The sequence below is a fragment of the Malania oleifera genome, chromosome 11 (assembly GCF_029873635.1).
Source record: "Malania oleifera isolate guangnan ecotype guangnan chromosome 11, ASM2987363v1, whole genome shotgun sequence".
NCBI lineage: Eukaryota > Viridiplantae > Streptophyta > Magnoliopsida > Santalales > Ximeniaceae > Malania > Malania oleifera.
In genome coordinates this window covers 22710741-22737725 of record NC_080427.1, presented here as the reverse complement: position 1 = coordinate 22737725, position 26985 = coordinate 22710741, and the positions used below count along the sequence as shown (strand labels likewise).

Sequence of the window (26985 nt, the reverse complement as noted above, 5' to 3'; positions counted from 1 at the left end):
TGAATATTTAATATTTACCATCAAGAGTTTAACCCTGCACAACTAAAAAAAATCTGTTAATCATTTAATCTCTACACATACAAAATAAAGGAGTAAACTTTAAATATTAAAACTGAAGCAAACCAAACCAATCTATAAAAAAAACAATGTGCAACACAGTAAACACAAAAGAAGTAAAACATGGATGAGTATAGGCAAGTGGGTGTGTGTGTATGCAGGAGTGTGTGCGTGCTTACCAGGGGCTTACCGTTGTGGGTGATGCTGGAGGTCGCCGGAGTTGCAGCGGGTGGAGACTGGTGGCTGTGGCCGTGGGGGAGCAGGCCTGAGTTGGCGTTGGTGCAGGGGGTCGCCGGACTTGAGGTGGACGAATGGGTTGGCCGGCGATCCTGGAGAGCGGCGATGGTGGCTCGCTTTGGCGATGGTTGTGGCTGCGGACTGTACCGCGGCTCGTCTTAGCACAAACTCTGGCGACGACGAGGATGATGCGACGGCTGCGATGGTGGAGAAGTGGCCGAAAAACGGACCAGCTGGTGCAGCGGCGGCGGGACTGGTTTCTGGATGTTGGTGATTGACAGCTGGGGGCGGTGGTTGTTTGGAGGGTCCTCCCGGTGGCTTCTGGCGACGGCGGTGGCGTGGATCAGGGGGCGACGGGGCTGCTGCTGCCACTGCGAAGGTTGACCGCGGGTGTTCTGGTAAGCTGGTATGGATGGGCGTCGCTGTGAGTGGCCGAGAGGAGCAACAGACTGCTGCTCGTCTTGCTGCGTGAGAGTGGCCGGAGCTAGGAAGCGAGAGTGGTATCACGACAGAGATGGAGAGTGAGGGTACACCGAGAGACTGGCTGCTGAGGAGGATGGTTGCTGGTGATTGCAGCGCTGGTGTAGTATGGAGACTATGGACGAAGAAGGAGAAGAAACAGAAGAGGAACCAAAGTTTTTTTTTTTTTTTTTTTTTCTGGCCTGCGCTCCGCCCCTTCTTATAAAAAAGAAAAATTTGAAAAACAAACCCTAAAAAAAAATTATTCCTTTTTCAGTTTTTGGTATTTTTCTTTTTTGGAAATAATATATACTACTATTATGGTTATAAGGAAATAATAATAATAATAATAATAATAATAATAATAATAATAATAAGTATAGCAAAATAATAATAATAGCAAAATAGTAATAACAAAAATACATAAATAAATAATAATAGTATAAAAAATAATAATGATAGCAAAATAATAATAATAGTAATAACAAATAAATAAATAAATAAAGAGATAATAATATAATAATAATAATAATGATAGTAAAATAATAATAATAAATACTAAAAATGTTAAAAATAATAAAAAAAAAAAATAATAGTAATAATAATAATAAGACTAATTAATAATAATAATAATAATAATATGGATAAATGAAATAATAATAATAATAATAATAATAATAATAATAATAATAATAATAATAATAATAATAAATATATTGGGCCAGGGTAAAAATGGGGTGTCTACAATTGTTATTATAAGTTGATTAAACCCTAAAGGAAGACTATTCACTTTATTTTTAGTGAAATGTATATATATATATTCTTCCAGACAGTTATTAAACTATGATTTAATAGTCAAATTGTGTGACATGAGTATATATTGATTTTTAGAAAAGTTCTATAAAAATTATGCAATTATGATATATGGCTGTGTGCCAAGATATGATGTACAAATGGCTGTGCCGAGATATGCTATGATATGATTTTATACATAATAAATTGAGAACATGTTTATACAACCATATTATATGAATTATACTATATGGTAGTGGAGTTCTGATGGATTGTTTCATTAATTTTTTGAGCATGGTACCGTAGCTATGATAATGATAGTCAGTGCAACCACACTATTAGGGGAAGGTGTTGGTATTGGAAGTCGATTGGGCCTGCGGAGAGATGTTGACCGCCCTTGGGTCCGAACTAGGTTGCGCTAGGCTAATCGTACTACAAACATGTATAGTTTGACTTAACCTGGTGGTAGGCCAGCCATTGCTAAGTCCCGCCTTCGGGCCGCATAACTTGATCATGTGGGGTTATTACATGATGATGTATGAACATCCATTCATAGGAAAATTCCTTATGTATATGTATATGTATGATGATTTAATTATTGCAGAGAATTATGTGTTTGATACGACGTGTTTTAAAAAGGAAATATGTGTTTTCATATATATATATATATATATATATATATAGGTGTGAGTTCAAGTTACATGTTTTGTGAGTTAAATTTAATTGAATAATGGATGTATATTTGGAACACTAAAACTTATATTGCAATATACTGATAATAATTTATTCATTTTTATTGAGAGGTGTCTCACCCCAAGAATCTTAAACATTTTAGGAAATCCAAACAGCTGAGCGAAGCGAACTCTGAAGTAGAGAAAACCTAGTTACTATAGTTCAGGGTATGTGTGTATGGAATTGGGGATATTTTATCGATTTTTGGGGGGTTTATATGTATATTTATGGAGATTTTAGAACTCTGGTATTGTATATAAGGATTAGGTGTGTTATGTTTTCCACTGCATTAATAGGATATATTTATGGATAGGTGTAGCCTTGGTACCATACTTTGGGTTCGGGTTGACTTTGTTGATGTTATTAAGGTATCAGAGTATTTTTATAGTAAAATTTACAGGGTCATTACAAGGGTAGCCTAAGCCCAACATAGAAATAATTCAAGTATAAGCATACTTGAATGCGGCTGCAAGGAAGATTCTGAACTAGTAGGTAGCCAAAGGTGAATACTATCCGAAATGAAGAATAAGCAGTGCAAATCAAGTAAATCTTTAGCGGTAAGGCAGGACCTAGCATGACTTATACTAACTATGGTTAAGGATTGAGCCTCACAGGACTCCATCCAAAACAAAGGTAGAGTTTTTGATGGATGATCGGAAGAACATGAGGAGCACATGAAGAACATGAAGAAAATGTGAAAAACACAAAGAAGGCGTGAAAAACGTGCGAGGAAAATGGGTAAAAGTAATGTGCATGCAAGACAAACAAAGTGCTAAGTAAAACAAGTAAAGACAAAGAGAGAATTCCAAAGGAAGAAAGGCTTACCTAGCAAATGCCAAAAGGCTTCCGTTGGAGACAAGGAAGGTATGAGCAAATGGATCCTTTTTATAGAGCAAAATTGGCACGAACTTTTGGCGCAAATCCAACCAATCACACATCATGATAAGGAGGGAATCGCTAGGACACGTGAATCCCAAACAAAGTAGAAATCGCGGTGGATGAAAATTTCAAACTAATATGCCTCCTAAATAAGTGCTTATCCCGAATAGGCACACATCCCAAATAGGAACGTATCCTAAATAGATATGTATCCTAAAAATAACTACGAGTCCCAAGAATAGTTACAAGTCCCAAAAAGATTTTGAATTACAAAGAATTGACCCAATAGATGGGCACTGCCCATGAGGCCTGAAGATGTGGCCTATTGGATGAGCAAAGCTCATGAGTCCTATAGCCCAAATAGATGAGAACAACTTATAAGGCATGAAGAAACAATCTAACCAATAAGTAAAGCTTATAAGGCCTAAAGATAGCCCAAATTGATGAGCATAGCTCAAGAGGCATAAAGAAATGGCCCAGCAAATGAGCAAAGCTCATGAGGCCTAAAAACAGCCCTAAAAGATGAGCACAACTCATGAGGCATAAAAAAATGGCTCAGTTGATAAAGAAAGCTCATGAGGCCTAAAAATGGCCAAACAGATGAGCACAACTTATGAGGCATGAGGAAACGACTCTGTTGATGAGCAAAGCTCATGAGACCTAAAAACAGCCTAAACTGATGAACACAACTCATGAGGCATGAGGAAACACCCCAATTGATAAGGAAAGCTCATAAGCCCTGAAGAGAGTACAAAAGAACTGCTTGGATTTTGAAATCCAAACGAAGAGCTACTCAGATTGAAGTTGCTCGGAATAAGAGTTTCTTAAAGAGCTGCTCAAATTCTAAAAATCCAAACAAAGAGTTGCTTAGATTGAAGCTACTTGGATTAAGAGTTTCTCAAAGAGTTGCTCGGATTATGAAAATCCAAACGAAGAGCTGCTCGAATTAAGAGTTGCTCAAAGAATTGCTCGGATTATGAAAATACAAACAAAGGGCTACTTAGATTGAAGCTACTCGGATTAAGTTTTGCTTAAAGAGTTGCTTAGATTATGAAATCCAAACGAAGGTTTCTTGGATTATATAAATCCAACCAAAAGAGCTACTCAGATCATCAGCTACACGGATTAAGGGTTGCTTGAATTGGGGCTACTTGGATTAAGAGTTTCTCAAAGAGATCGAAATGAAGGGTGCTCGGATTAAATAAGTCTAACCAAAGGAGCTCCTTGGATTGTCAGTTGCTCAGATTAAGGGCTGTTCATATCGAGGCTACTCCGATTGAGAGTTGGTTAAAAAGCTGCTCAGATTATGAAATCCAAACGAAGAGCTACTTGGATTAAATTATACAACCAAATGAGCTGCTCAGATCATCAGCTACTTGGATTAAAGGCTGCTTAGATTGAGGCTGCTTGGATTAAGAGTTGCTTAAAGAGCTGCTCAGAATAAAAAATTTAAACAAAGCCCGCTCAGATTAGATAAATCAAACCAAAGGAGCTACTGAAATCATCAACTGCTCAGATTAAAGGCTGCTTGGATTTAAGCTGTTCGAATTCAGAGTTACTCAAAAAACTACTCGGAATAAGAAATTTAAACAAAGGCTGCTCGGATTAGATAAATCAAACCAAAGGAGCTACTTGAATTGTCAACTGCTCAGATTAAAGGTTGCTTGGATTTAAGCTGTTCGAATTCAGAGTTACTTAAAAAGCTGCTCAGATTAAATAATCCAATCAAAGTAGCTACTCAGATTTTTGAACAAGAACAACTTGGCAAGCTAATTAGGGGGCTTAGCTGAGGTGAGAACGCTGCGGACAAGACAGATGTGGCTATGATGATATGAGAATGGCTTGGATAGTTGAGTAACATCAACTCGGCAAGACGATTAGGCGGCTTGGACAAGTTGAGAATAGTGTGGACAATAAAGACGTGGCTCAGATGATATGAGAATGACTCAGAGAATTGAGCAACATCGGTGAGGGGAATGGTGTAATCCCACTAGGGGGGGGGGGGAGTGAATTGGAATTTTAAAAATTTTTGCAGATGATTTAAATGATTCACCCAACAATATCCCAATCAAAATGTAAAGCGTGTATGTAAAACAATCACAATAAAATAAGCAATCATACATGTATGGAATTTAAATAAGATAAAATAGAGAGAGATTGACACCAAGATTTTTAAAGAGGTTTGGCTATACCCACCTACGTCCTCGCCTTGGGGGAACCCCCCAAGGATTTCACTAAACCTGTTCACTTAACTGGGTGGAGAAAAACCATTACACTCCTTCAAGTAGGGTGGAGCCCTCCTTTTTAAGGGAAACCCCACGCTTAGTACTCCTTTCAATAGGGTAGAGTTCCCCTCTCTGAGTGATGTACCCTCACTCAGTATGGATCACACCGTATACCACTCCTTTTAGGTGGAACCACCTCTCCAAGTGATGTTCCCTCACTTGGCCACGGTTCACAACCCGACCCGCGAAGGGCTTGTTTCAAAAGTAAATTTTCGTGCAATAAACAATGCTTCTAATAAGATGATTTGTACAAGTTTAAAAACTATATGCACTCCCGAATGATTTATAAAATGAAACTCAATAGAGTTAGGGTTCTCCTCTCAAAATATTTTTCAATTAAAATTGAGTGTGGAAAATGTTTTTGTTTCAAGATTGTCGTTTTGTAAAATCAAAAGCAAGTAACCTTTCAAGCCTGAATATATAAGTGAATATATTGCTCAAGGCTCTCTTGATTTACTCAAAGATTTTCTCCATAAACAATATTCAAGATGAAGTGTATAAGAGAGTTTGATTTTTGAGAATAACATAAGATAAAAGAAAAGGCTCTCAAGCTAGATATATGAACTTGAATATAAGCTCAAGCCTTCTTCAAGAAACCCTTAAAAATTTCTCCAAGAAAGTATTTTCAAGATGAAGGTTGGAGAAATAACAATTTGATCTTTGAAATCTTAAGAACAAGAAACTTCTCAAGCAAGTATATATAAATTGAATATATGCTCAAAGTCTCTTAAGAAACTTCTCAAGCAAGTATATATAAATTGAATATATGCTCAAAGTTTACTTATATAACCCTAAGATTTTCTCCAAAAAGATTTTTCAAAAGAAAGAGTAGGAGAAAATGAATTTGATCTTTGAAACTGAGTATAAAATATGAGATGAAATCAAAGAATAATCACATATACTTTCAATATGTTTCTCTAATGTTTCAAAAAAGGTTTGTCCAATTATTTATAGACATTTTTGGAAATATGGCTGTTATATGACCATTGGGAATTAAAATAATATTATAATTTGAATTTTTATAACTGTTGGAAGCTCAATTTGGGCTAATCCTAAGAGGTCCGGTTGACTGGGCCATGGGCTAGTCGACTGACCAAAGGCGATTTCCTATTTTGCAAGCTTCTATTTGTCGGGCATCAAGATCCAGTCTGCCAGATTATAAGGTTGGTCAATTGGGCCAATTAAGCCTTCAAAAAGCCAGTCGAATAAGCCCTAAATAAAAAGCCCGTGTGGTCAGTCTGGTCAACTAGGCTTGAATAGCCAGTCGACTGGGCGTTTTTTTAAAATCTCATTTTTGGCCTTAAGAGCACTCTGGTTGACTGGCTTAACAAAAATGAGTTTTTGGCTTTGTCTTTGATTTCAAAATATTTCAAACCTTTTTTAGAAGTTAAACTTTAAGTATAAAAAGGTTTTTATTAACTTCTTGAGTTCCTAAGGTCAATCTATGGTCATGATAGAACTTTAGTTAAATCATATGACATGCATGCACAAATGAACCCTAACTACTATTACAACTCCAAATTGTAAAGTCTTCATGCTTGTGCTTTAAACAAATCCATGGAATATGCCTTGGAATATGATCGTATCGGAGCTCTTCAAGGCTTCCATATTGCATCATCATTTGTGCTTTTAGAAAGGTAAACCTGTTCATTCACTCAGTACACAGATGAGATGCTGTGGTTTGTCATAATCAAAATATGGATCAGACTCAAAAAGTTAACAATTCCCCCTTTTTGATGATGACAAACACAGGAGCCAAATTGGGTTCAGCCTGAAAAGGCTTCCCCTAAGAATATGCATAATTTAAAATATATTCAATATAGATTAAACATATACAACATTAAGACTACAGAATTTCCATGTATAGTATTTAAGTACAATTTGGTTCAAATGCGCAATATGTGTTGAAGCTTATTTTGAAAAAGTATTCAATTAAGCACAAAATTACATGATACAAGAATGATTATAATTTTGCAACCGAAGGGAATAATAATTTTGCTCATAAAACAACTCCCCCATTTGTCATCAGCAAAAAGGCTAAGAAATCTCCCCTTATTCAAGAGGACTTTTAAACATCAGTGGCCCTAACAAAAATTGTGAATTTCATGACAAAATATTTGAAATTTTGAACACATGTCACGAACGCCTTTAAGCAAAAAAAATTCTAAAGCAAGAGAAAATATATTAACTATTGTAAGTTCATTTCTTGCAAAACAAATCATAAAAAATATCCCCTTTTGATATCAACAAATACTGGGGAAAAATACTTGTTGAAAAAGAAACGTTAGTATACAGATCAAGTAAACTATGGTTTTGTGGTAGTCAATTAAGACCATTTCATATTTTAACCAGAAAATGCAACCATATAGATTTTAAGAATATTGAAAAATTTTATGCTAGACCATATGGCAAAGTTTTGTGCTTAAGCAACATATATCCACTTAAGATTTATAGTGAGCAAAACACGATTATGCCTAAACATTCATGCCACAGTATGCTTTTAAAATCAGGAATCTAAGCCAAAAAGGATGGGGGAGTTAAAAAGATAGAATCTTAATTTCAAAAACTCCCCCTTTCAATTTGAATGTGAGCTTAGATGCAAATAATAAATTATACCAATTGTGAGGGTTGATTTCAAGACAAGAGCCAACCAATATTAGAAATCATTTTTATTCTTTAAACAATTTTACTGGATAAAGATTAAACCATTTTTATCATCTAGTCAGTATAGTCAATCCTATAGAACATATATGCATCAGAAAACTAAAATTAAGTTTTTTGTAGTGTTCATAAATTCCAAGTACAATCCATATCTAATCATAGAATCATGAATGCAAGATATAATGTTCATGGTTTGCAAGAGCTTAGGACTCAAAAACAAAAACAATAATAATCTGACGCATATGATATCTATAAAATTGTTAAATTAAAGCCTTTGTGTCTACGGATGGAGGTCGATTCCCCTGAATAATCTTATGCACACAAAAATACACTTCAGTCAAGGATGAAGTTTTATCTATCAACTCATTCATTATGCATTCATCCTTCATAGTGAGATTTAGCATGCAATAAATTTTAAGCATTTAACACATAATCACACAACCTATTGCATTTCATTCAGCATTCGATAGCCATCTAGGCTATACTTAAAAGATTATGCAATTGCTATGTTGTTAGGGTTGAAGAAACCCCCTATATCATGCATTTATGTAGTTTATGGACTTTAATCAAGACATATGATATGAAATTTAAAATACCATGAATAATCATTTTGGTTCTAAGTGAAGTTCAGAATACAAAGATTAGACCAAATGGAGTCCATGAACTAGATTTTCCTATACAGAAAATATACAGAAAATATGTATATGATTTAGAGTGACCAGGAAAATACAAAGAATTTTTACATAACAATAACTGCACATGTTTTTCAATTATTCATCATTTAAGATTCAACATGCAACAACCCTAAATCAACTACTAGCATGCATTTCTCAAAGATTCTGCATCAACCATGCAAATGACGTTCCATTTAAATAGCATGCAAATATCCTAAATAACTATCAGCAAGCAATTCACAATATTCTGCATCAGCCATGTAGATGGCGTTCCAATCAATTAGCATGCAATCCACTATAACATAATTATATAAACTATCCATGAGATAATATTAATAGTCTAAGCAAGAAATGGATTGTATGGTGCAGTGTTGTTCTCATAAACACATATATCTTATGATTAAAACGTTTATGAGATAAAAATATTAAATTTGCTGCTCCCCCTCAATAATGTAGTCAAATCATTTCCAATTGATTCAAGTTCGAATGGCTTTCCATTTTAATTTCACGTACATAGGTCTCTTTAAAATTTGAACCTTCATCTATATTGAAACCTAGTGCAACTATTTTAGCCATTTAACACCATTCAAAAGCTCTAATGGGTTAGATTTAAAGTTGAGATCTTATGAGGGGAGTATGGATAAATACTCTTTTAAAGGAAAAATTCAAAAATGAATCTAGAAGAGTATTCAGACTACATTTCGAGTGGACAATATTCAGATAATCAAAATGTTTTCAAACTAGTGAATATGTCCTAACGGCTTTGGCAAAGAGCATTATGAAGTATAAGAATCTTTCTTTGAATAAGCTCTTTGGATGTGATCAAGCATAAAGCTCTAAGATGAGTTTTAGGGTTAAATGATGTATATAGTATAAGATTAATTCCCTAAAATCAAGCTTGTGCAACGAACAAGATATGCTTAACTTAAGATTTTATTATTTAAGCATGAATTAAGCATTAAGAATTAAATAACTGAGGAATACTCCTTTGTCCATTTGAAAGTGGGTTTATTTAAGCATGCTTTTGAGACTTCAAGAGCTGCTGATTTATGATTTATTTGTCTCAGAAAAAGGTTCCAAATAATATAGCCAGTTAAGCCTTTAACCTTTACTTTGAACATTTCAGAGGAGTGATATGAATTATGTGGAGTCTAACATCCCATTCAAGTAGAGATTAACTCATTCCCTTTCAGTCCAAAGTTTGCATGCTATAGCCAATATTTTCATATTTTAACCAATCATTATAATATTTATGCATTAAGTAGTCATATTGGATATATCACTTGAATTTTTATATTGGCTTGATTCTCTAAAATTCTTATTATAGAAAAAGCATATACTAAGTTTTGACAATATTAAGCAGAAGCCACTTCCCAAGCCTTTAGCCATCATTACCCCCTTTTATAGTACATCCTAAAATCTAAGGAAGAAAATTATGTAATTCCTTTTGGAACCCATTCTTCCTTTGGTCCTAAGGGCCTGCTTTCTTGACTACCCATACCATTTTTCTATCTTTGCCTCTGACACCTCTAAATGGATAAGAATATCGAATGTGCCCTTTCTTTTCATAGTATAAGCAAGTTTTGTATGCACGTGAAAGATTATGCTTATTTATTCTATTTTTACTTGATGAGGCATAAAAATGACTATGGGATTTGTAGGATAAACCCAAATCCTTTTTGAAAGGTTTATTTCTTTTAATTCCTAAGGATTTATCTATGTTATTCTTTTCACTTGTAACCTTGGATATTATTCTAGAATAATCATCCATTTTTCTCTCCAAGCAAGTGATTTTTAAGATCTTCTCAATCTTTTTCTTTTCTCTCCAACCAATTAGATCTTCTAATTGTTTTGTCAACCTTTTACTTTCATTTTTCAAGAATGTTTTCTTCTTAGATATCTTAACTAGAATCTTATGCATTTTACATGATGCATTTTCTAGGTTTTCGTAAGAAGGCATGCTTTCGTTATCACATGATTCATCACAAGATACTCTAATAAAATTATCACAGTATATATCCCAAGTATCAGTGCATGAATAATTCAATAAAGTAGAAGGAGAGGAATGTACCTCCTCATTAGTTAATGCTATACAACACTCATTTTCTCCTTCTAGAACTTTTGAGCTTGAAGCATCCGGAGTAATGGTCTCATTTTCTATGGTTTCTCTATACCTCATTTCTAGCTCTTCCCATATTTCCTTTGCACTAAGATAGGTCAAGATCTCATTAAATACACAAGTGTGTAAGGCGCAATAGAAAATATTCATGGCATTAGAATTAATTTTCAATAAAATCATATCATGCTCATTCATTGCATTTTCTAACTTGGGAATTTCAACATTATTAACAATTTCCAATGGCATATATTTCCCTTTAGTAATTACTCTCCAAGATCTCCAATCCATAGATTTAATAAAAACGCACATTCTTAGTTTCCAAATGGAAAAGTTTTCACTACAAAAAATTGGAGGCCTTGTAGTGATTTGTCCCTCACAAAACGGGGATACATCGAGATGAACCATTGCGATCTTTAACAAAAATGGTTAAGTCTAATGCAATGAGGCTCTGACACCAATTGAGGGGAATGGTATAATCTCAAGAGAGGGGGGGGGGGGTGAATTAGAAATTTTAAAATTTTTGTAGATTATTTAAACGATTCACCCAACAATATCCCAATCAAAATGTAAAGCTTGTATGTAAAACAATCACAATAAAATAAGCAATCATACACATGCAGAATTTAAATAAGATAAAAGAGAGAGAGATTGACATTGATATTTTTAACGAGGTTCGGCTATAATCGCCTACGTTTTCGCCTTGATCAAACCCTCCAAGGATTTCACTAAACCTACTCACTTAATTGGGTGGAGCAAAACCATTACACACTCCTTCAAGTAAGATGGAGCCCTCCTTTCTAAGTGATACCCGATGCTTAGTACTCCTTCAATAGGTAGAGTCCCCCTCTCTGAGTGATGTGCCCTCACTTAGTACAAATTACACCGTATACCACTCCTAGGCAGAGCCATCTCTCCAAGTGATGTACCCTCACTTGGCCACAGTTCACAACTCGAACCGCGAAGGGCTTGTTTCAAAAATAATTTTTCTTACAATAAACAATGCTTCTAACAAGGTGGTTTGTACAAGTTTAAAAACTATATGCACTCCCAAATGATTTATAAAATGAAGCCTAATAGAGTTACGATTTTCCTCTCAAAATATTTTTCAATTAAAAATTGAGAGTGTGGAAAATGTTTTTCTTTCAAGATTGACGTTTTGTAAAATCAAAAGCGAGTAACCTTTCTAGAAAGAATATATGAGTGAATATATGGCTCAAGGCTCTCTTGATTTACTTAAATATTTTATCCACAAACTATATTCAATATGAAGTGTATAGGAGAGTTTGATCTTTGAGAATAACACAAGATAAAAGAAAAGGCTTTCAAGCTAGATATATGAACTTGAATATAAGCTTAAGCCTTTTTCAAGAAACCCTTAAAAATTTCTCCAAGAAAGTATTTTCAAAATGAAGGTTGGAGAAATAAAAATATGATCTTTGAAATCTTAAGAACAAGAAGCTTCTCAAGCAAGTATGTATAAATTGAACATATGCTCAAAGCTTACTTGTATAACCCCAAGATTTTCTCCAAAAATATTTTTCAAAAGAAAGAGAAGGAGAAAATGAATTTGATCTTTGAAATGGAGTATAAAATATGAGGTGAAATAAAAGAATAATCAAATATACTTTCAATATGTTTCTCTAACGTTTCAAAAGAGGTTTGGCCAATTATTTATAGAAAATTTGGAAATATGGCCATTATATGACCGTTGGGTATTAAAATAATATTGTAATTTGAATTTTTATGACCGTTGGAAGCTCAATCTAGGCTAAACCCGAGGGGTCCGGTTGACTGGGCCATGAGCTGATTGACCAACCATAGGTAATTTCTAATTTCGTGAGCTTCGGTCTACTGGGAATGAAGATTCGGTCTGCTGCATTATAAAGTTGGTCGATTGGGCCAATTAATCCTGCCAGAGGTTGGTCGAATGGGCCCTATATTAAAAACCCATTTGAACAAAAATTCGATTAGGTCGTTGTCTAAAACCTCATTTTTTGGCCTTAAGAGCACTTCGGTTGACTGGCCTTAATGAAAATGAGTTTTTGGCCTTGTCTTTGATTTCAAACCTTTTGAAGAAGTAAATCTTTAAGTTTTAAAAGTTTTTATTAACTTCTTGGGTTCCTAAGGTCAATCTATGGTCATGAAAGAGTTTTAGTTAAATCATATGACATGCATGCACAAATGAACCCTAGTTACTATTACAACCCAAAATTGTAAACTCTTCCTGCTTATGATTTAAACAAAACCATGGAATATGCCTTGGAATATGATCATGTAGGAGCTTTTCATGGCTTCCATATTGCATCATCATTTGCGCTTTTAGAAAGGTAAACCTATTCATTCACTCAACAAACAGATGAGATGCTGTGGTTTGTCATAATAAAAATAGGGATCGGACTAAAAAAGTCAACAATCGGCTTGAAAAGCTAATTAGGCGGCTCGAAGAAGCTGAGAATGGTGCGGGCGAGATAGACGCAGCTCGGAAGGTATGTATGGCTCGAATGAGGTGATAAGCTTTTCAGTAAGAATCAAAGCAGCTCGGACATATGCATGCCCCCCCCCCCCCCGAAAAAACAGGGGGAGATTACCTTCTAACATCTTTCAAAGTTTCAAACTTTGGAAATGAATTTCAAAAATTTGAAACTTAAAAGAGGGGGGGGGGGGGAAGTCAACTGATATACCCCAAAAATATCTTCATTAAAAAGGAGGAACAATTTCGATTCCTTTATTAAACCACCTACCACCTTCCATGATTGACGGGAAGACTAAATCACTCACATTGATGAGAGGGGAGGTTACGAAAGCATATTCTAAAAGCCCCAAATCTATGTCCATAAAGTCTAAGTAACTCCCACAAGCGCAATAATGCACTCATAACTCCTGGATCACTAAAGGGTCAACCTCCACCACTGTAAAAGGGGGACGTGGGGAAGAGGTAAGACATCTCATTCATGCCCAAATATTTACTGTGGCAATAAACCTCTCAGAAAAGTCCCTTACTTAGGCATCAGAGTGAACCCTCAGAGTACACTTTGGGTCCTCTAAGCCATTCATACTTTCTCTCTTTCAAGTGGTCGTGATCGAGGAAGGTCCTCAAAGATTGTTCAATTTTAATCAGCAATAGGTTTAAATGGAAAATCCAAAGGCTTACCCATTGATTGAATTGTTGGATCCTATTGCCATTCATTGTTTCATAGCTAATTATTAGACCTATAAGGCCTTGAAGGGTAAATGTGGTTTTGGTGGGCTTCCTTGGGCAGTCTCAATCAATGAAGAGGCTATTGAGGGAAAAATGTGATTATATGGAATCCTAAATTATAAACAATTTCGATAAAGACAACTTTTTTTTTTTGTACAAATTTTGGAGTAGCTTTTTATGTTTCTTGACATCTTGCGATGTTTGTTTCTAAAAGGTGCATATGTAAACATTTACTTATATTTATATACATATAAGTAAATGTATCCTTACATAGTCAAATGATTTTCTTTCTTCAAAATGAATGAGAAGGTAAGAAATTTATCAAATTTTTTTTTTTTGAACTAGAATAGATAATGCTTTCCTACTATATTTGCAGCCACCAAAGGAAATGAAAGTAGAGAAGGAGCTTCCACATTTTGACAACGTTAGTTAAGTCAATTTTGTTAGTCTTGTTGACTTTCTGAGTATGATCCCTATTTTGATGCTGACAAAGCATCAGTATTTTATGTCTGTCCTTAGCATGTGAACATGTCTATTATTTAAAACACATAAGGGGATTGAACATGGAAGCCCGAGGGGCTTGAGGAACACATCATCTAGTGAATTCCATGAAGTTTCAAAAGAGAAAAAAGAAAAAGAAAAAGAAGACATGTTTACTTTATTTGTAAAAGCATTTAGTATCTGGTTTGTAATAATGCATTTCATGTATGATATGATTGAAAGCTCAAACATGACCATAGACTGACCATAGGGATCCAACTTTTAATCAAAATCCTTTCTTATAAAAGATAAAATCATACAAGGTTTTAAAAATGTTTTTGAAATTAAAATGAGGGCTTAAACTCAAGATTTTTAGGTGCTTAGTTAGCCGACTCATAATAGCCTTATTGTGCTTAGTCGACCGACCATCAGTCGACCAAACACTTTTAAACTACATCTTCCTCAGTCAATCGATGACCTATAATATCTTAGTTTACTTTTTGGCCAATCGACTGACACTATGCTCTATCAACCCAAGTTCATTATTTGGCCATTTATTAAGGCTCAGTCAACTAACGAACGAAGAGCAAAATGTTCACATTCGACCAACGAGCAAAGCTCAGCCAGCCTTCCAAAAGCAACAGCCGACTATCCAAAAGCGACAACCGACTTAGTATTGAACATTTGAAAATCGCCCTTGTTCAGTTGACCGACGCCTTACTCAATTGACCGAACCTCTTGGGTTGACCTTAATTCTTGTGCTAAAATGCAATTAATTTTTAATTAAACAAATTAAGAAATGCCCATCATGTCCTTTAATGGTTAGATTTTAAGAGAATTTATAAACACCCCTTTCATTTTCTTAATTAGCAACATTGATTATTTTTGAAATCCTCTCAAATTTTTTCTTAATCAAAGTTCCCCCACATTCACTTTTATTTCAAAAATAATTTTGGGGCAAAATTTTATACTCTCCTTCTCTCTTTATTTTTCCCTTGAGAAATCTTTTTGGAAGAGAGCTTTTTATTTTTGAGCATTTATTTTTATGCAAAGCATAATACTCTTAAGCATTCCTTATCTTTGAAAATCAAATTTTGAGAGTTGCTTATAGTTTTTCCCATACATTTTTCTTGATAAACATTGTTAGGAAAAACCATGTTCTCCCTTGTGAATTTTTTGCACTTCCATTGCAAGATTCATAATGTTGACTTTTTGAGTCCTATCTCGTTTTGATTATGACAAATATAAAGTATCTTACCTGTGCACCAAGTTGTTTGAACATGATCATCCTTTGCATGCACTAAGGGTAGGAACACAAGGAAGCCATACAGTCCATAAAGTTCATGTCTAAGATGGCTCTTGAAGAAGCAAAAAGAATGAAGACAACTTTTGTTTCTTGTAATTGCATTCAATTCAGTGTAGTTTGTAATTTGTGGTCTATAATAACTACATCATGCATGATAGGATTATATGCTCAAGACCATAAATTGACCTTAGGGATTTAGTCGACCAATGCCGAATTTTTTGGGTAAACTCAAATGACCTTAGATTGACCCTAGGTCCTTACACATCACTTGGAAAATCCACTCTATCTTACAAGTCATATCTATGAAAACAAGGGTAAATTTTTAATCTCAAATAAGACCAAAATTGAAGCTTGAAAGGGCTTCGGGAGACCGAGCCTTGGTGTTATAAACGCCTCGGTCGACTGAACTAGAATAGGTCAAACTGTTGACTATGGCTCGGACGACTGAACTAAAATTGAACTAAATGTTCACGGTCGACCGAACCTTAGAGTTGTCACTTTTTACCTTCCCCGGGCACTTGAACTCTAAGTTCAAAAATACCCTGGGCAACCGAAGTATGTAGTTCGGCAGACCGAACTGATAACTGGGCGACCAAACCTCGAGCATTTGGGAAATCGCCCTGACATTCAACCAACCAAACTCACCTCAGCCACCCAAAACTTGCAATAGGCTTGTGTTTGTTCGGGTGATCGGCCCTATGGATCGAGCGACCAAATATCTTGGGTTGGTTTATTTTTACCACGTTAAACCAGGGTTATTTTTTATTAACTTTCGTTAAACTATTCTAAAATGACCTTTGTGTCCCCCAACGATTATAATTCATTGAATATCTATATATACCATTCATTTGGAGAGATTACAAGGGGATTAGCGAATTGATTAGCAAAAACTCTCTAAAATTTTTTATACTCCTATTACTTTTGTCACATATATTCTTTCAAGCTTATTTGTTTATTCTCTCTCAAACTCTTATTTTGATAAAAACGTTTTTGGAATAGAGAGTACCATTGTTTTTGCTCTCCTCACTTGCAAATTCATTGCAAGGTTGAAGGTGATTGATCTTCATTGATTGTATGCATATTCATACACGGTTTTAAACCTACACTCTCAAATTTCTATACTCATCTTGAAAATTATTTTTCTTTGAGAGTGTGCTTGTGACTTTCCTATATTGCTTTTGATTGATTATCATTATTGGGAAGTATTATTTCTAATTGTGAGTTTCTTACACACAAATTGCAAGAACTAAAAGTTTGCATTCTTTCTTGATAAATCTTTTGCAAACTTTATCAATAACCTCTAGTGTGCTTTATTTGTGAAAAATATTATTGAGGTACTTGCTTAAGGTTGTTTAGATTCAGTGATTGCTTGTATTGTGAATAACATATTTTAGAATTAAAGACCTTACTTACTCGCACGTATACACATTGATATATATATCTCTTTTTGTGAGTAGATACCATGTTTAGAACAAATCTCACTTGAGCATTAAATTTCTATCATACGTGAGTGCATTCATTTTACTGTGCTTATTGCCGGTACATATATGCTTAGTTAAGAATCATTTAAATTGTACGCAAAAATCATATTGATTATTGTATTCCAGACGTGGCCTGATGGGGTGTTGATCTAGCCCGTAAGGATCGATTGTAATTCAGGCGTGGCCTGAGTTGGGTCCTCCGCCTCTATAAGGAGAGGTTGTAAAGGTTGAGGTTAGCCCTAGTAATTTGACTTGGTGTAGTATTCGGTGCTGTTCCACCCGTTAAGCGAGCTTTAGTGGAATTCTCAAGCTTGTGAGCTAGAGGCGGGGACGTAGGCAGTATTGGCCAAACCCCGATAACATATTGTGTGTGCACTGTTTTATTTTTTCGTAATTTTTTTACTACACATGTATGTTATTTTCAATTGACTGTGAATGCTACGCGTGATTTAATTTATGCACATTATATTTATCTGTGCATTTGAGTTTGCATAGACAAACCCTTGGTTGTGAAATACTGCTAATATCAGGTTAAACCTAGGAATAAGTTTAAAATTCCAATTCAGCCCCCCCTCTTGGGAATACACCAATTCCAACACATAAGTTCATCTTGTTTTATTGCATAAATCCCCTTTTTGAACTAAAACTCTAAAATCTCATATACTTTATTTTGAAAATATTTTTGGAGATTTCATTTGAGGATTTGAATATCTTTGAGGTACTCATTGCATACTACATTTTTAATCAAAGATCATATATTTTTATTTGTGCAAAAATTATTTGGAAGCAAAACCCTAGGTTCACTTGTTATTCTTTGAAAAATATTTTTGGGAAAAAAATTTATTAGGGTCAAATTTTTGAGTATTGATCATATACATAATTTTTCAAAGGTTACAAAATTATTTTGAGAAAAACACCCTTAGTCTCTTGAGCTTGTTTCATATCATACATGAGTGCATTTTAGAGCTTTCATTATGTACATCTTTGCCTATTTTCATAAGCATTTTTATGTACAAAAATTATTTTATGTACCTGTTTGGTTTAGCCTCTAAGTTGAGTTAGGGAGACTCAGCCCCAAGAAAGAGTCCCAGATTGGCTCACACCCGGTTAGGAAAGCTAAGATTTGTAACATCTTGTAAAATGTGTACAATTTGTCTCAACCTAGTAATTGGGCTGTGGTGTCTCTGCCTCATAAGGAGAATTGACTGTGGCTTAGTCTCGTAATTTGAGCTGGGGAGTCTCTACCCCATAAGGAGAAGTGTAAACAGCTTCTGCTCTGCCTGTTTAAGTGAGAAGATTAGTGGAATCCTTGGGGAGTGTGCCCAAGGTAGGGATGTAGGTAGTATTGGCCAAACCTCGATAACAAATCTCTCTCTCTCTCTCTCTCTCTCTCTCATTTAATTAGCGCACTTTAAATTCCATACGTGTATGCTTGTTCACTTATGGTTATAATTATTTTGTATGCATACATTTAAGTTAAATAAGATAGGCTCCTTACATGTATGTCTGTACGCATGACTTAACCATTTTATATACATGTTTATATGTTGAATGGGATGTGATTTGTGGTGAATCAGCACAAAGTCTAAATTAGCCAAATATTTTTAAAACCCAATTCCCCCCCTTCTTGGGATCACACCATAACTCAAAATTGGTATCAGAGCATTGTTGCAATTAGTTTAACCGCGTTTGCATAAAGATTGCAATGGCTTTTCGGTGTGTCCCTATTTTGAGAGGATCATTTCTTTGCAAATCCTCAACTACTTTTATTGTGTAAATTTTACCATTTGTAAATTGAAAATGATTTTTGTAAAAGCCAATTGACTAGAGGTTTTGGAAAGTGTTTGTCAAAGTTTCTCATATCCCATTTTAAATGATTTTAAAATGCAAAGTTTCCCAAACCTAAAAATAATTTGAATGGGCATGACATGATTTTAAAAGCATATCCTTTGAGTGTCATGTATCTTACATTATGCCTTAGTTACTAATGTGTTGGCAAAGTTTATGTCATAGTAGTACTAAGGAAATTTGGGAACCATAAGTAGTATGGAAAGACTGAGAGAGAGGAGAACGCCACCTTGAGTTTAAACGATTAAGGAGTATAATGTATCGGTATATCTCTGCCTCCTTCTATTTTATTGAATATTTCATGCAATGATTCATACTATATGTTTTGTGTTTTTTTTTTAAGTTTTATTTTTATGAATCATGTGAATTTAATTAAGATTACATACCATCTTATGAGGTGCACTTAAAAAGAATTTTTTTTAATACTCATAAGATTTTAGGATGAATTATAGAAGGGGTTATAGTGCCTTAAATGCCTAGAAAATGTTCTGTACTTAAAATTCCAAATCATAGTATAATTTGTTTTTACTAAGAACTATTAAAAAGCAATCCAATATGAATATATATGTGATAAGATCCAATTTATTTACTTAATGTATGCATATCGTTATGATTGGTTATAATATGAAAATATTGGCAATTGCATGGTTGAGTGAATCCCCTTCATATGATCTTTAATCCTTTATAACATTATAGAATATCTTAAATATAACATATTTTGTCCATTATGCTAAGACTGAGGTTTAGGGAATTTATCATAGTATTATATATCATATAACCCCAAACTTATCATGGAACTTAAAAGATTAATCATATTCAAATGCTTTCAAGGTTAATCCCTATAATAAAATTTTAGTTACATCTTATCTAGTAAGCCAAACATGTCTTGTTAAAAACTCAAATTCTCTTGCCTTGAAGAATTTAGTTGTGCCCTTCACTTAATGCAAATAGTTATATTTCAATTGAAGGGATATTTTTTTTGGAAATATTGTTGTAATTGTTTTTAATCTAAGTATAAAAAGCCAAAGTTGATTTACTAAAAATTTAAAATGTTTTGGCTGCAAAATTAAAGAGGAGCAACAAACTTAAACTTCATGCAATAAACACCTAACTATATTTTGCTTAGTTTGGGAATATTTCATTGTGATATTTCTATTGGATGATTTGTTTGCACTGAATGCTAACCATCCATCTTCACCTAATGCTTATATCATTTGATGGATGACTTAAGTTTTAGCATGATCCGTTGTTTGAGCTGAATGCAATTGTCCATTGTTTGCTAAATGTTTAAATTCTTTGAATGGATAGTTTATATAAATTGCTATACTGATATACATGCTTGAATTGGAATTCCAACTGCATGGCTGATGTAGTATTGTGAAATGCATGCTATTAGTTTATTTTAGGAGTGCATGCAAATTGAACTGAATGCCACTGCATGGTTGATGCAATGATGTGTATTGCATGCTGGTAGATATTGCTGGAATTGGTGCATTCCTAAGAGGGGGGGGGGGGGGGGTGAATTGAAATTTTAAAAACTTTTCCTAGGTTATGTTTGAATCCACAAGTAGTATACCGCAACCTAGGGTCTTTCTAAACAAATGCATATTACCCAACAATATAAAACTGAGCATATAAATAATACAATTATAGTAGACTCAGTATTTCACAATCATTCAAAGCGTGTATGTAAAGTAATCAAGATAATACATTACCATACATGTACGAAAATTAAAGTGCGAAGATAAGGGAACACACGATATGATATCGGGGTTCATCCAATACTGCCTACGTCCCCACCTCAAGCTCACAAGTAAGAGGATTCCACTAATTGCTCGCTTATGGGTGGAGAAACACTGTTTACAACACCTTACAAGCTAGTGCACCTAGTTCTCCTAACCAGATCTGAACCAATTTGGTGCTCTCCTAACCGAGTCTGAGTACTTCAAGACTTTTCACCGGGCAAGTCTCTCTCTTCTGACCACACATCGGGAATACATCAGATAATCAAATAAATTTTTGTGTACAAACAAATGTGCTTCTAAACTAAGCAGATGTGTACAACACTATAGCTCAATGCACACACAGATGATATGAATTAAAGCTTAATGTGAGTAAGAGTAATTTCTCAAAATATATTTGCAATCTTCAAAAATGATGTATATGATAATTGTTTCAAAGAATTAGCCCCAAATCAATTTCTCCAAAAATATATTCCAATAAGAATAAAGGAGAACCTAGGGTATTTGATTTCAATAGTTTTTTCCCAAATAAAAAAAATAAGAGACCTTTTCTAGCAAAGATATGTAAATGAAAATATGCTTAAGGTGCTCTTAATCTACCCAAAAATTTTCTCAAAAATATGTTTCAAATAAGTGTACGAGAAGCTTAGGGTAATTTGCTTAAAAGGGATTTGCAATAAGGATTAGTGAGCTTTTGAAATATTGCAATAGATGTGCAAAAATCACAAGTTATACAAAGTTCACTCCCACAGATATTTAAAAAAAAAATATGTGGGAGAAACAATAATCTTACTCTCAAGAATGATTATGAAAGGAAAGGATTGAATGAGAGTAAATGATTTATAATGTAAAAATGAATGCAAAAAATGAATGCCCTCTCAAAATTTTTTTCAAACAAATCAGTATAAGAAAGTAGAAATTTAATAAAGAATCAAAATATTTTGGGAGGATTTTTCTTTTTAATCTCATGTTAAAAATAAAGTAATGAAGGGGTATATATTGACATTTCAAAATCAGACCGTTTGAAGGATACATGGGTCATTTTTAATTTCTTTAACCAAAAGTTAATTGCGTTTAGGTGCTGAAAAGTTGGTCAACACGAAAGGTTCGGTCGACCGAGGACAAAGGCTAGTTGACCGAGCTAGGGCGATTTCTGAACCTTCGTAGGTTTGGTCAATCGAAGCTTAGGTTCGGTTCACCAAGCTTGAATTTCGGTCGACTGTGGTAAATTTGAACAAAATGGCTGGTCGGCCGAGTACAATGAAAAGTACAATTTTTCTGTTTGGTCGACCGTAGATAGTATGTTCAAAACTAGGTCGGTTGACCGAACTTTAGTCAAACTGTGACTTCAAGCTTACGGTGTTGTTGATAGACCATGAAACCTTAGTTCAAAATTGGTCGGTTGACCGAGTCAAGTCAAACTTTGACCTTGAGCTTTGAGTGTGTTTGGTCGACCAAAGGCTATAACACATAAGCTAGTTGATCGACCGAGGCTTTTAAATTAAGTCTAAAAAACGCAACGTCGGTCGGCCGAAGTCAAGTTTAGTTCCCTACAGCTAGTCTATGGTCATTTTGAGCTTTAACATTCATACCATGCATGAAATGTATTATTACGGATCAACTTATAAAACAAAGGCATTACACTAAAAATAAATATGTCTTCTTCTGTTTCCTCGCTTTTCCAGACTTCATGGAATAAGCCAGAGTGAGCATTAAGTCTTGTCTTGGCTTCCATGTTCTCTTGCCCTTATGTGCGTGTTGAATATTATACTTGTTGACAAGTGCTAAATACACACATAAGACACTGGTGCTTTGTCAGCATCAAAATAGGGATCAAACTCAAAAAGTCAATAATCTCCCCCTTTTTGACGATGACAAACACCCAAGAGCAAAATGGGATAAGCCTTAAAAGGCTCACCCTTACAATATGCATTCTTTAAAAAATAAGTAGTACACAACTTAGGCATATCAAGAAAAGAAGACATTTCAAATCATATGCATTAAGTTTTGACAATAAGGCAGAAACATATAGCATGCAATGTAACTCAGAATTTCATCATTTTGCTCTGCGTCTCCCCTTTTCGGCATCAACAAAAGGGTTAAGCTAAGAAAAATATTTGATCATTTTAAAAGCAGTATAGCTTAAAGAAAATGGCTCCCCCCTTTTTTGAAATAACTTTCATTTGACTTAAGAAAAATTCTCCCCTTTTAAAAACACTCCCCTTTTTTTATATAACATTTGGGCATAAGAACATGAAAGCATTTTAGCCATAAAAATTTACTGTTGATTTGAAAAATTTTCGAAGTGAGCACCCACAACAGTATAACTAGTCATTAAAGATTGAAATGACACGATAAACCAGGTTAGAACAGAAATATACGCGAACCATTTGAGTTAAAACACATCATAAGACCCGTGAAAGATCTAAGTTCAAAGCACACGACATATGATAGCAAATGTAGGTTTGAGCATAAGTTTAGTCCAACTAGTTCGCATGCATTTTCATATATGATCAACGAGCTAGTTATGTAATTTTAAAACATATATATAAATAAATAAGGCAAGAGATAAATAGTTTAGTTTTGAAAATAGTTCTTGCCATAAAGCATTAAAAAATATTTCCCCTTTAATGTTTTCAAAAAGTACTAGGGGTGTGCTTGTTGAAAAAGAAACTTTAATATTTAAGCTTAAGCAAGCAATGTTTTTCTAGTTCAGCATTAAAGAACTATACAACATATAACCAGAAAAATAAAAAACCATATAGATCCTAAACATTTAACAATCAAGTGCAAGATCATATGGCAAATCCAAAGAGTATGTGGCAAAGTATTGTATCTCAATTCAAGATTGTCAATAAACTCATCGTGTTTTAATGCACATTCCACAAAACAACTCAATGCACATCTAAGCCTAAAGATGGGTGAGCGCAACATGGTAGAAATTTATATTTCAAGAGCATCCCCTATGAATTTGAATACAAGCCTAGATCCAATGGGTTAGAGATTTACTATGGATAGAAAGAAATTCATTTTACTAAGAAAATGGGCCACAGTAACCTATGGGTCTAAGCTGGAAGTAGGGTGAGCATAATAGAATAGGAGTTTAATTTTAGATACTCCCCCTTTCGATTTGAAATTTGGCTTAGATACAATGAACTGCTTGTACTATTCAAAGATAAATTTCACTAATAGTACCAAGCCGTATAAGTAGTCATTTTAACCCTATTGGCATAATTATACAGGGTAAATATTTATTCACTTCAAACATTGCAACCAGTATAGTCTCCCTAGAGACTACAGATGCATCAAAAAGATAGAAATTGAGGCATTGCTATAGTGCTCATGACCCTAAGAACATTCCATATAAATATATTAAGCGTGAAGAGCCGTATATGATGTTCAGGGTTTTTGAAGAGCCTCGACATTCAAAAAGTTGAGCATGATGCAAATTAGTCTTTTATGCTCTTTCTTCAGGGATGGAGCCCAGCTCTTATAATCATTTGATGATTATATGGAGATGAAATTTAAATATTCAATTGATTTTTACTTATCCTTTCAAAAATATTTTAACATTCATTTTATTATAATCATCTATGTACAAGGTTTTATTTTGGGAGAATTTCTGTCAAAATTTTGGCAGCATGCCATATATAAATCAGACATTTTCCCATAAAACCTATACTTGATGGCTGGTTGTTTTCAATAGATAGATCATATAAAGCATGCAACAACCTAGAATCCACTACATGCATGCAATACACATCACTATGTCCACCATGCAGGAGGCATTGAATATAGGCATGCAATCCAGTAGTGTAATCAACTCAAGATGTTCAATAGTAGTTCGTGTTAGGAAAAGACATAAACTATCCATCAAAGAAATTTTTTTTAACAATTTATTGAATCATGGATAGTGCTGCAATGCTATACACATATTAGCAAAAATGCATAAATGATATAAGAATATGAGAGCATTTTAATTTATATAGATATGAAGGATAAATGCTCCCCATCAATTATGTACTATACTCATTTTATGCCATCATATGCTTTAAATTTCTTGGCCAAGTGACTCAAGGGTATTCAATGATATAAACTTGGCATTTTGAGTATAGGCTTGTTGGACCCAAAAGTCACAATGAAAATATGTGCTAAGCCTATCTTGCCTCTTTTCTTATGAATCTCAAAATGTATGAGGCCCAAGTTTGAATGGCTTTTAATTTTAACTGCTCATGCATAGGTTTCTTAGACATTTGAATTTTCTTTAAATTGAAAACTAGTGCAATCCTTTTAGCCATTCAACTTCATTATAGGGATATGAAGCTCTAATAATTTGACTTGAAGTTTGAGAGCTTGTGAAGCGAGCTATAGGACAAATACTCTTAAAGATTAAATTTCTATTATGTTTAGAAGAGTATTTAGAATGAGTAGGACATTGTTTAAAGTATTTTTGTGCAAGCAAATATGTCCTAACAATTTTAGCAAAGAGCAATATAGAGTATAAGAGTTTCTTGAACATGGCTCTTTGATGATTGGAACGTATCCTTTAAATATGATCATAATTTGGAGCAAGAATACAAGTAGTTTAATAGGTGAAACCTTACCAGATATGATCATGGTTTGGTAAGCATTTCCTATGAAGGGGATAAGTGAATCAAAACTAGAGAATTTATATTTTAAACTCAAAGGGAATAATTTGATTTGATCAATAAAGCATGAATCCATTAGTTGATGCCTCTAATTTTGATTAGCACTAAGTAGGTATGGAATTTATTATCATTAGTGCTTATACCTAGAGTGATGACAAAGTTTTGATCCATGCCTTTATGTTCAAAGAATGTCTTTGGGGAAGAATGATGTGAATTCCCTAAAGCTTAATTCAGTGCAATGGACAGAGTATGCTTAACTTTAGGTATTAATATTAATGTGTGAGTTAAGTAATAAGAACTATATACCACGCATAGTTTCTTTGTCCATTCGGAAGTGGATTTTGTTTTAGTAAGCTATAGCCAATGTTTTCTCATTTTCACCAATCATTGTGATATATATGCATTAAGTTCATATTGGATATATTACATGTATTTCCACATTGGCGTGATTCTCTAATGGTTCTTAGTAAAACAATATTATATAGTAAATGCATATACTAAGATTTGATATTTTAAATTTAGACCACTTCCTAGCCTTTTGGTCATCACAGTCTCTACACCTAATCCTAAGATCTAAGGAAGAATTTAAATGATTACGTAATTTCAATTTGAATCCATTTTTCCTTAGATCCAGAGAGATTTGCCTTCAGAATTACCCACATCATTTCTTTGTCTAAGCTTCTGACACTTCTAGATGGATAAGTGTATATGATGTGCCCTTTTCTTTCATCATATAAGCATACTTTATGTGCACGTGAAAAACTTTGCTTATTTACTCTAAATAAGGCATGCAGAAGAATATAGGTTTTGTTGACTTTTTGAGTCCGATCCCTGTTTTGATGTCGACAAAGCACTTCGAACTAATGTGTGTGCCTAGTACTTGAACAGGTCATTAATTTCAAACACACACGTAAGAGAGGATTGATGGGAGCTAGAAAATACTTAAAGCACATACTCCCGACACACTCCATGGAAGACGGAAGAGCAAAAAGACAAGAAGACATTTGTTCTTATTGTAATGCATTTTGTTTTTTATTTGGTATGTAATAATGCATGGTATGCATGGTATGAATGAAAGCTCAGCGATGATCGTAGATGGGCCATAGGGAAATCAAAAGAACATAGAAAATTAGACTAATGCCAGGTTTTTGGGCTTAATTAAAAAGCCTAGGTCATAGACTGACCTTAGGTCCCCAAGCACTTTATGGAAAATCCCCTAAAACTCACAAGTCATGTCTATGCAATCAGGGGTGAACTTAAATAAAAAAACAGGACCTATTTCTTAAATTTGAAAAGGTTTCAGATGACCAAAGTTAGCGCGTTAAAAATGCCTCGGTCGATTGAAGGTAGAAAGTCAACATGTTGACTGAGGCTCGAGCGACCAA

General features: G+C 34.3%; 1 protein-coding gene across 1 annotated transcript in view; it reads right to left on the bottom strand.

Annotated features, from left to right (window-relative positions):
- Positions 1-243: 243 nt before the first annotated feature.
- Positions 244-26985, bottom strand: part of LOC131167425 (vegetative cell wall protein gp1-like) — a 50417-nt gene continuing 23675 nt past the window's right edge. Inside the window, exon 3 of the mRNA XM_058126231.1 lies at positions 244-889. Within this exon, the coding sequence (XP_057982214.1) occupies positions 244-889 (646 nt within the window). The remainder of the gene's footprint in view (positions 890-26985) is intronic.